Here is a 12,384-nt window from a genome sequence, read left to right on the forward strand (position 1 = left end):
TAATGCTGTGTTTTGTTTTTGTTGCTTTGCTTCAATGTCACCCAGCTGGCAGACCGCCACACTGGTTACTACTCGAGGGTGCAGGAGCATTGGACAAGTGTATGCATGAGCTCAGTAAATGTGCATGTATGGTCTCCTCTGCTGGGCCCATCAGTATAATCATTTGCGCTCTTTGCCTGGGGAGGTTTGAAAGCTCGGAGGGCCAAGCTGAGGCTCATTTGTGAAATGAGTTTTCAAAGGGTTTATGACTTACATTTGAGATATTTGGAAATAAGTGCGGATGCACTGATATATGTGCCTCGTTGTTTGCCAGCAGCCTATTGGCATTAAAGATGGCATTCGCAATGGCAATGTTTATCTAGAGTGTCAAATCAATTTTGCACTGGATAAATGTTCAAACACATTGTGATTTAACAGTTCACTTAATTTTATAATGACATAACAAAACAACAACAAAAACACTGGCATTCTAACTGACTGTCAGCCAAGCTGTTTTTAAAAATATGAATTACAGCCAAAGCCTGTAAACAAAAAGGGGATGTAGTTGCCAGATCTGAAAAGTGATACAATATCAATCGCTAATGGCCAGCCCCCATGTGGGCTTTGAACATGTCTAAGATTTCTAGTAGCTTCACCTGTGGGATGAAAATCCTTTGTCACCTCGTTTGAGTTATTGTGTTCAGAGTTTTAGAAAATTTGACCTCTAACTTTAACCTTGAAGTTGAAGTCACTGAGATTAATGTACCTATGGTACTAATTTGAAAATCGTACATCACCTGGTTCTCAAATTATCACACTGATGACCTCTGGTGTCAACGCCAACAGCCCGCCCATCAGCCTTTTACAGCTGAGGGGTAAAAAGCTATGGCAGCTATTATATGGATTAAAAACTATAACAAAGGCCTTTACATAATTATTATAATAATAACTACACATAGATTGAGTGTTTAATAATGGAATAGAGATTCATAGATTGACTGATGATATGTTAAAATACATTTTAAATATTATTCAACTACTGACAAAGCAGTAATATGACTGACCAGCTAAGTTTAAATAAACCAGTCTTCAGCCCTCATCCGTACCTATCACCACCATTCTGGTAAACAGAGCTATCAAGGGTGGCCAATTGAATTACTTGAGAGTAGCTGCTGCCTCAGTGTTGTGTCTTGTGTAAGAGAAACTGCAGAAGTGGGAGGAGAAGATACTAGAAGAAAATGGGAAAAGGGGGTGGTGAGGATTTGGAGGAAAAGTGCAATAAGTTAAGTGGTTGTAATCATGTTCTGCCTCCTGACAAGCGAGTGGCAAACCCAGACACCCTCTCTGCAGCCTTGGCAATGACTCCCCCACTCGGCTGTGGGCCGTCCTGGCAACGGTGGGCTGTCTCCTTGAGAGCAACAGGCTGGCCCGCTAGAGGACATGAGGAGCTGGATGATGTAAAGCTCTGTTTGTGTGTATCAGTGTCATAAATGTAAAGAGCTTTGCGGGGGAATAGATGTAGATGTGTGTGTGTGTGTGTGTGTGTGTGTGTCTGCTAAGCCTGATATAAAGGTGACAGATAGCTGCTGTAGGGATGACAAGGCGGCATGTGTGAGAAAAGAGAGAGGGGAAAATGTGTGTGTTTGTCTGCTAAATGCAAAATCATTGGCTGAGGAGAGGCAGCGGAGAACTGTCTGTGTTTGTATTCGTTTGTGTGTCTCTATAAACCTGATAGAACGGTTGCTTGGCAGAGGTACAGGCTCTTGTAAAGCTGAGGGGATGAGATTTTAGTTGCTATAGTAATGACAAGGCAATACTGAGTGTGTGTTTGTGTGTGTGTGTGTCAGACCTGGTGGAAAATGAGAGCCTGGCTGATGTAGCCCCAGCTGGAGGTGGGACTGAGGTAGTGAATCAGCAGAAGCAGCAGGAGCATGAAGGCGATGCTGGCCGAGGCGTAGATGGCGTTGATGAGGAACATCATGATGGCGCAACCGATGATGCCCAATATGCACGTGTGCCAGGTGAAATAACGAAAGGTGGGCCTGGGGAGAAAACAAGGGTGGTGAAGAGAGCACCACATTAGAATATTAGCCACCCCCCCACCAGCCCTCCAGAAAAACAGACTGCAAACCTCCGAAGTCATTCAATTTGTACATCAGGACGTTTTAAATCTACTGGAGGGATATTTGTGCTTTTTTTTTTTTTTATTGTTTTCCAACTTAATACTCATTGCTATTTTCTTACTAACTAAATGGTTTTGACTCGTCTAATATTTCAAAGATTGGATATTGCTTTGCTTTCAAATCAAGCCTTGAGAAACGATAGAAAAAAAACCCCTGCAGGAAACAAACGCAGTTTAACTCTCTGCTCTACGCCTATTTCTTTTTACTTGTTTCCCAAGTTCATTCAAAAGGAGACCAAGTGTGCTTGGTCTGCACTGAATGCATTCACATAATCTAAACTAAGTTCAGATGGTACTATAGGGTATAAGGTTTTTCTGAAATTACCAACCAAACAAATAAGTAGACACTATAGACACTATAGTAAACTGTTTCAGAGTATTTAAAGTTTAGTTGCATTGAAATAAAGGTGGGTGAGCTTTACAAAGTTCTGGCTGTGTAAGGGGTACAGATTTAAACTGCCAATCTCCCTTTCACAATAACTTCTATCAATAGGCTTTTTAAAAATGCAAATACGCTTCTACTGCAGAGTGAAATTTGATGTATGAAAAAACAGACATTGCGAAGGCCTACTTTACACTTTAAAATTGACATTTTATAAACAAGGGCAACACAAACAGACCGTCTGACATGTCTGTAAAATTCTGAATCCCATGTAATAAACAGCATGTTCCATTTGTGCGTCGCTGTTTGATTGGACTCCTTCAGAGGATACAGTCAAACCTTTTGTTAGTGACCAGCTTCCGTCTCACACCTCTGAAGAAAGATTTCCCAAAATGTCAGAATGTTCTTTAGAATGAGAAGGATTTAACAAACCACCAAGGAGTTTAGTGAAACAGCAGCTGAAATGGAATGAAGATTCTCCTGACATGGCTGTACATGTACTTGGGCTGAGAAAGATAACTAAGGGAAGGCCCGACTGAATGAGTAATGTCTGGCAGGAGCAAAGAATTACATTCTCAGCCAGAATAGTACTGCTCCCATTCTCCAGTCAATTTTTATTAGCAATTAGCAGTTGCTAATTTTAGAGTTAGCAACTGCTAACTGCTGATTTAATCAGACACTAACTATGCTTTTAATACTTAAATAAATACTTTAAAGGATGTCTAATCAGCCAATCACATGACAGCCAATGGATGCGTTTAGACACGTTCACATGATGAAGACAAGCTGCTGAAGTTCAAACCGAGCATCAGAATGGGGAAGAAAGGTGATTTGAGTCAGTATTTCAGAAACTGCTGATCTACTGGGGTTTTACCACATAGCCATGTCAAGATTTGTACAGAAAATGGTCTGAAAAAGAGGAACTATCCAGTGAGCAGCAGTTGTCTGGGTCAAAATGTGTTGATACAAGAGGTCAGAGAAGAATGGTTAGACTGGTTCAAGCTGATAGGAAGGCAAAAGTAACTCAAATAACCACTCGTTACAACCAAGACATGCAGAAGAGCATCTCTGAATGCACAACATGTCAAACCTTGAGGCAGATGGGCTACAGCAGCAGAAGACCACGCCAGCTGTCACTCCTGTCAGCTAAGAACAGGAAACTGAGGCTATAATTCACACAGACTCATCAAAAAGTAGAGAACAATTATTTATTTATTCATTATTGTTATATACATATATATATTTATTTTTTCTACTTTCTTTTACCTCCTCAGTTATTTTACTTTTCATTTATTTTTTTTCCGTCTCCATGCTTACAAGTCCACATATGCTAACTGTAGTAATTGTTTACAATTGAATCTGTATAAGCATGCTGTGTTCAGTTGTAAAAGCAAACAAAAACAAGAGAGAGAGAACAGAACATTAAAAAAGTAATTTTTCATAAACAACAATAAAGAGTGGATCCATCCTTCCCTGTGTCAATGGTTCAGGCTGGTGGGATATTTTCATTGGACACTTTGGGCTCCTTAGTATGAACTGAGCATCATTTAAATGTCACAGCCTACCTGAATGTTGTTGCTGACCATCTCCATGTCTTTATGACCACAGTGTACCATCTTTTGATGGCTGCTTCCAGCAGAATATCACATTTTATCATAAAGCTCAAATAATCTCAAACATGAAAATAAGATCACTGTATTCAAATACCCTCCACAGTGACCAAATGTCAATCCACAGGAGCACTTTTGGGATGTGGTGGACATCTGCCTGATCCAGTCATACCAAAATGATCCAAAATCTCTCAGGAGTGTGTCCAGTACCTTCTTGAATCTGTGCCATGATAAATTATGGGAGTTCTGAAAGCAAAAGGGGTTCAAACCTGCTACTGGCAAGGTGTAATGAAGAGTGTATATGCTGTGAAGTAAAATCTCAGGCCTCAGACTGCTTGATAATTGTTGTGTTCTTCTGCTTTGCCTAGTGTATAGTTGTGCTACTTACCATGGATTCTTTAAGTATATATCGTATCAAAGAAGATAAAAACTGGGAAAGAGCCATCTGGAAACTGGACACATTTTTACCACCGCTAAGGGAATCTTTTATACAGCTGCTACGGCCATAAAAGAATTTAATTTGTCTGAGTTTCACTGGAGAATTTCAGTGACACGTGAATTCCCACTTGCTGAGACTTTTGTACTTTCACAGACATGAAATATATGAATACTTACCAATTGTTTGGAAAACACTAACATTTAAAGTATGAATTTTATAGAAATCAACTACACAAAATTTACAGGGAATAAATTGTGCTCCTTAGGGTTTATCACCAAGGTCTTTATGCAACTATCTTAGCTTTTGACATCATAACATTTTAATTTCTGCCTCTCATTACCTCGGTTCTGTGTTCCTACCTGATGCTCCAACAGCTTGAGATTCAAATTTCTAACTTGGGGACAATATACTATTATCTGTCCTTGATTATACTACCTTAATTAAGTCAGGTTAAATTACTTGGCTAAGTAAACCTCATAATGAATAATTTTAGAAATTATGCCAACTTAATATCTGCCATAATTTTGCTAAAGTGTTTTTTAAAGGTTTTTTTTTTTTTTAACCAAAAGTGATGTCTCATTCTCACTGTTAGACAAACCATAATTAAACATCACAGTCATTCCCTAATGTGTGACTTCACAGCAGCATCAAAACTAATGTGGTGTTAATGCTGTGACAAGATCAATTAAAACAAACAGCACACATAGATAATAGGCTGCTGCTGCTTACTGCTTTAGACCTTTCAGTGTTTGTGTGATCGGGCATAAATTCTTATATGAATGCATGAATGCATAAGGACACATTAGCTGGCTTCCGTCCACAAATACTTGCATGAATTTTTGTGCTAGTTTTAAGTGGAAATGAGTTGGAGGGTCATGGAGTTGGGAACTGCACAGAGGATGGAAATGCTCATATTTTTGGAGGAGCATGTAACTGACCTCAATTTCCCTGCAATAACTGAAGCTGTGCAGATAAACAGCCATTAAAATAGTCCCAGCTGTAATTACACAAAGCAGCTCAAATGACCGGCGGGCTTCCTTCCTGGATTCACTTACAGATTTAGACTCTTTGTAAGAGACTGAAGCAACAACTGCTGAACACAACGATGCAGCGAAGTGCTAAAGTACGGAGAGAAGGGCAGGGGGGTGAGCCCACCAGAAAGTTAAATTAAAAGAGAAGAGAAACACAGAGCTCAACTGAAAGAAGCAGCCATGAGGTAGTCATTAGTCTTTCTGTTGGTCAAGCTGTTAAAGGCAAAGGAGCAAAGGGAAATGTGTGCAAGTCTAAGATTAAAAACCTGAAAGTGAAAATTTTCAAAGCCAAAAATTGCTAAGGCAAAAATTTTCTTAGTACTGGCTCAATAATGACAGTTTTTAACTGTGTAACTGAGTCAGTAGATCCAGCCTATTTGCCAGAAATACTCGTGACTAGAACACTAGTAACATAAGCCCAACTTATGAGCGGGATTTACAACAGCCGATAAATGAAAATTTAAAAAGCAGAAGTAGAACAGATGGAAGAAACATCCTTCAGTTTTGTTCACCAGAAAGAACTTTGCAACTTCTCTGTTGGAAACACTCCAAACAGCTGATCCAGGGGCAGAGGGTAAGCGAGTAAATAAATAACTTGACATAACTAATTTTAGGGAAAGATGTTTATGGTTTTTGTCATGAGGTGCACATCAGGTTGGTGAGAACAGAAACAATGAAACGCTCAGCGTCACACCAGCGGAGTTGCTTAACAAGTTTACTTTTGGCTCCTTAAAATTCAAATTGCTGAACCATTTTTGCAAGAAGTTACAAAAACATACTGTAGGAGCCTAGATGCAGTTTGTGGAGTTATGGAGTTATGGAGTCATATAATTAACATAATTTGGGTTAATGATTAAAACTATAAAGTTATAGCTTAGAATAGAATAGAATAGAATAGAATAGAATAATCCTTTAATTGTCCCACAAGGGGAAATTTGGTATAAAAAAAGAAAAAAGGACTCTGTGTTGATACTGCCAACTCGGAGCAACGCCGGAAGAATCTTGGACTTGCTTAGTGTTGTATTATATTGGAAGTAATACTTACAGATTAACATATCAGGAATAATGGAATAAGTTTGTAGTTTGATTTCTTGTGCTTAAAATGTATACTTTTATTTTGATAGTCTGGCAGAGACAGGAAGTTAGGCGAGTTCAGAGTGGAGGCACACAGTTTTTTGACCTCTAAATCTCTGCATCCATTTTAACTGAACTTTGTAAGCCTTCGATAATTCCGGATTCAGTTACTGTGTACCTGTTTTGGACATTTTTGGATAAGGAAAGATTTTTGGATAAGAAAAAAAGGGACTAAGTGGAGAGTCGAGCTAAGGCTTCATTCACTGGAAAGCTACACATACTATTCTCAGAAGCATTTAAAAGAGCAATGAAATAACATGGGGAACTGAAACTCACACCGAATTTGATGGATGGCTGGTTAGCAACTGTTTAAGTTACAAAAACGCTGGTTTCATTAGAGTTTAATGACTAACACTTTAGGGAAAGTTAAGTCTCCATTTTGAAGACGAAACAGTAAAACACTTGAACTTAGTGGAGGATGGTATCTTCTTAATATTTCAGCTCCCTCCTAGTTTGTTCCCAGTGTTGTACCATACAGGCCTTCTGTCTTCAAACTTTGCTTTTATTTCCTCTTGACCTGATCACTTCAGCATCAGCGTTGCCCACAATTGTCTCATCTAATCCTTCTCTCCATCTCATCGAAGAGTTGGTGTAATTACGATAAAAGCTTGCCTCCCCCCTTTACCATCAGCGACGACGGTCCTCTCGTACAGTCACCTCGCACGCTCCCCTTTCTCCCCGCCTCACTTGTTCTCAAGCAACTGATGTCACTTAGCTGACACAGCAAAATGCCGCCAATCAAATCCCCAGAGACATTAAGAAAAGCAGAATGATGAACACAGAGGGAGAGAGGGAGAGAAGGCCAGGCTTTAGCCAAAAGACACGTCATAATTGAGGAGCAGTAGGGACAGAAATGTTACCCTTCCTCACATACACTCCCAGGGGGAGGCGAGAAGAAGATGCCAGATTCTTTAAGTAAGAGGTCAATGAGTTTGAGACGTTACGTCATGCAGCACCCCAACACTGGCACAACACCAGTGGGGACTGGACTGACCTTAAGAAACCTTAGATCATTTGATATTGGATCAGCCTGGTAAATTGCATCCGCTTCCTCTTAGTGCTTGATATATGAGATACCTGAGCAAAGGTTCAACCAGAAGTCAGAATATTATCTGAAAACTCTTCATGCAATTTAACAAGAGAATCATGGCAGGATAAGTTTTTTGCATCATTATTTTTCTTAAAATCTCTTCTATTTTCTTTGAAGGGAATATAGTATGTCCTGTCCTACTAAAGTTTTTCTCTTCTGCTGTTGAATACCTTCATTAGAAAACACACCGTTTTATCTTTTGTCTCTACATGTTCACAATTAGCAAGTCTGAAGTCCTATCACAAAATATCCCCAATCAATTGCAGCTTGTCATCTTTCATAACCTATATCACTAGCAAAGGGGAGCCAATGACAATCTCCTGCAAACACTGGACAACACTGGTGTACAAATCTATGATTCAGCTATATTTCATAGCTGAATTTGTTTGTACTCTACAAACACATCTAGAACTTCAGATCAAGCTCTTCTGGTTTTCCTGTCAAATCAAACAATAATAGCATAAGCAGAAAAAATTTAGACCGTAACCTTTTATTTTAAACATATTCCAAAATGCTTTATCTTATCATAAAAATAACTTCTGTCATTGCTGAATACTATCGGCTAATTTACTTGGAAGTATCTCACAGTCTCTATAAACATACAGTTCCAATCGATTTTATTACCTCAGTTCTTCTATTAACTGCTTTTAGAAATATAAGCAGCAACTGTAAAAACGTTTAAAAAAAAGAGTAAAGAACCAGACAAATAGTATAAATCAGCTCTGCTGCTCTTCTTAACACGCCACACAATTAGCAGTAACAGCTATATTAATTAGTGCAATGTGAAGTCCAAACGATCTTTTATGTATAAAACTGTTAAATGAACTTTATACAAAAAGGTCGATCTTCAGTAAGATCTTCTTACTGCCTGCAAATTAGGGTCTATAGAATCTTTCAAGAATAGTGAGGTCACCTTTCAGAGAACTGATCGGTCATTAGGTAGTAGGCTTGGTATGTTGATCTCTTAATCCATACATAACCTGCTCCAGAACACAAGTTACCACTGCGATGCACCTCAATAAGATGAAAAACAAGGATTAAAGCTGAAGTCACCTCAACAAGCTCTGAATCCCCCCTCATATTACAGGCCTCTGCCTTTCTGTAAGAACTCCTACACTCTGACATATCTCACAGCAAATCACTATCAGTTTCTGTCCCTGTTGTCCATGCTCAGTTCAGCAAGTCTTTTGGGTCAGGCTGATATTATGTAGTTTGAATTTGAGTACAGGAAGAGCAGATATCCTACTGTACAGTTTGGTTCCACAGGTTGAAAAGGCCGCCGAGAGAAACTAGTGATGTTGGGCTTGACTTCACAAAGTACGATACAAAGTGACGGTGTTCATGTATGAACCAATATCAGTTTAAAAAACATCTGTAAATCGACTATACTGAATCAGTATCATCACTAACTGAAAGGAAGCATTCAGCCTTAATGTTGTCTGAAAGCATCTTGATGAGCTTAATTGTGATCACTTTTGAATGAATTTACATAAATTAAATAAGCAACATGGAAGCTGAAATGTGTAACATAAGATCATTTTCTCTCCAGTTAATTCTGACACAAGCTATCCAAGTCATGTGGGAGTCCTGCATGTTTCTGCAATTAGAGAGCAACAGTTATTTGTAAAACAGGAGAGAGCCTTCAAATCATAATGCAATAATGCTTTTGTAAATAGGTAACTGCTATGCAGATGGATTTCTAGTGCTTGGCTAGACCTGGTTTTGTACTGTAATGAGCATAATGGCCTGAACCAACAACAGGCGGAGGCACCACTTACTATTCCACTGAAGGGGTTTAGAGTCAGAGCCAGAGTGTCACGGCATTATGAAGTGTGATGTGTTCACTTACTGATACTGAAGTGCATTTGAATGGTGATGGGATTCTGTAGCTTTGATAAAAATTGAATGAACTCCACAGTCGCTGAATATGAATGGCAATTTGCAAAAGGTTATTCACTGTACATTACAGCATCAGCCTTTTATCGAAAATTGGAGCACTTGATAAAACTATACTAACTCAAGATGAAACGGATCAAACATCAAAGCGTATACCTCAATATATCGTTCGCTGAAGTCTCCCTCGGACAGGATTTTATTTTCAGAGGTGGTGGGGTGTTTCCCTATTACCTGCTTTTGTCTGCAATTTCAATGTCTGAATTTTTACACCCTCTCCACCCAAGGAATAATTACAGGCCGGGTTTCACACAGATTTTCACCAAACTCCCAGGTCCTCTTGCATTTAAAATCCAGCTCGGAAATCCACTTTGCATTTTAAAAATATGATTATACAGCTGCTTACTGATACTGAGTTTCATCAGCCTAGGATAGTATGGGAGCCAAAGTTAAATAAAACCAAGTGACACTAGCAAGACGGTAACATGACTCACAAACCAGCAAATAAACTTTCCACATAATGTTTGCCGGCAATTGCAAAGTGTTTTAGATATACCTTTCTGAATTACTTTGTCATAGTTTGTGTTTTTTTCCCAGCTGTTTCACCAAGGTTTAGGACCAAACATACATTTTTGAATATTTCCTATTGTAGAAACTATTTTTTCTATTAATAAAAAACATGTACTGGGAATTGTGTGCACCATTCGGCCCATATACAGGAAAAAACATGGATGTAGCCATTATGTTACCCACTAGTTTTGGACATTTTGAAGCTTGATCATTAGTGTTTCAGCCACTGCCATATTGTTGTTTTGAAGCTTGAAGGTACCTTGCACCTTGAAAAGGTGGATGGCTAAGTTAACAGTATATGCAAGCAAGCTTGAATGGCAAGCTGCATCCATAAACTGCATGTGTGCAAAAATAGACACAGGTTATAAAACATTTTTTTAAAGGTACCTCACTATCCACAGTAGCAAAAACTATTTTTTGTACCAAGCTGTAAAGATGGAGGTCAGTCGGAATCAACCTCCTTTTGAACGCAGCCTCAAGCAAAACCTAGAGGAACTACAGTGGTTGTTACTTCCATGCTAACTTCCTCTTACTGCTCTGGAGGTTTCCGACTGTTTCCCCCCTACATTGGCTCCTCCCCGTGTCCTTTCATATGCCATATCCAAGTTAGAATCCATTAAGAAGAAGAAGAAGAAGAAGAATCCTTTATTGTCATTATGTAACTGAATTTTATTTGGTAACTCTCGGCACATATCAGAAGAGTCCTTCGACCTCAGCTGAGAAACACAAAAAGTGGCAAGGGTTATTTTTTCCAGCCTTCATTTGAAGAAGTTAAACAAGTTTAAACAATTATTTCCACTGGGAGTGTGATAAATGTAACACTGTGCAGGGAACAATGTTCAGGGAAAGAGCTCTTCTTGTGATATATATGGCTATGAAAGTTGATTCAGAGAGCATACTTGAAATTGAGAGTAAAAAACAGCAAATAGTGTTTTTATGCTTTGTGATTGTGTCCCCTGTTACACCTCTGTGGACCCAAATGAGACTGAGAATACAATAAAGTTTAAAATATGCCACCAGCTCTGAAATATACAAATCAAAGGCATTACATGGGCACTTCCACTTAAAGTCTGCAATATTTGTTAATTCATTATTGACTTATTAACAATAAGTCAATAATGAATGTGCGGGAGTATGAAAGGGAGTATGAAAAGGGAATCAAGGAAACTAGCGGATTATAGGAACCATCTCCGTTTCAACCTAAGATGCAGACAAACCAGAGTTGTTCCCAAGAGCCTGCGCCTTGGATCCACTGTCAGGGGATACAGAGCAGACTTGATTCTACAGAGAGCGCAAAATCACCTTTTAAGTGAAAGGATAAGACAGGTCCATTTCACTATAGATGCCCTCCAAATCAAGATCAGCCAGACTCTGCAGGAACTGGAAACACTTCTACCCTCTCCAATCTTAGAAGAGGTTTACAAGTTTGTGGACAAGGCTCAGCGGGCCCAACACTCGAAAGGAAAAGAAAGACAACGCAGGAAATTTCACACCTTGCTTTCAAAAACACACACTCCTCATTCTGAATCTGAACCTACACAACCCATAGAAGAAAACACACCTGAAGACAGTCAGGAGAAATGGATTAAGAACTTTTCAGACAGGAATCTCACTGAACCTGAAAAGAGAGTATTAGCCAAAGGTCTCAATTTTGCCATTTCTCCACAACAGTTGCCCATAGTGGACCTCATCACAGCCACAGAATCTGCCATTCGGATTAATAAATTATCACAGACAGAAGCAGAACAAATCAGGATGAAAGTCTCAGCCACCCTCTCCAGTGCCAAAGTCCCTCCGTCCAACCTCACAATACAGGAAAAGAAGGCCGTCGCTTCCCTGAGCAAAGACCACAACATCACTGTTTTACCAGCGGATAAGGGAAGATGCACCGTGGTCCTAAACACTACAGATTACCATACAAAGATCACTACTCTCCTCAGTGACAACAATACCTACGAAGCCTTAAAGCGAGACCCCACAAGCAGCTACAAAAAGAAAGTTATAGCTTGCCTTCAAGACTTGGAAAAGGACAAAATCATTGACCGCCTTACTTATCACCGCCTTTACCCAGGGG

General features: G+C 39.3%; 1 protein-coding gene across 1 annotated transcript in view; it reads right to left on the reverse strand.

Annotated features, from left to right (window-relative positions):
- The window catches only part of zgc:153039, a 76,425-nt gene that overhangs the window by 10,121 nt on the left and 53,920 nt on the right, over window positions 1–12,384 (reverse strand). The window contains exon 10 of the mRNA XM_006801178.2: window positions 1,829–2,021. Coding sequence (XP_006801241.2) covers window positions 1,829–2,021 — 193 coding nt within the window. The remainder of the gene's footprint in view (window positions 1–1,828; window positions 2,022–12,384) is intronic.

Source organism: Neolamprologus brichardi, chromosome 14 (assembly GCF_056152115.1).
Source record: "Neolamprologus brichardi isolate AB-2024 chromosome 14, ASM5615211v1, whole genome shotgun sequence".
NCBI lineage: Eukaryota > Metazoa > Chordata > Actinopteri > Cichliformes > Cichlidae > Neolamprologus > Neolamprologus brichardi.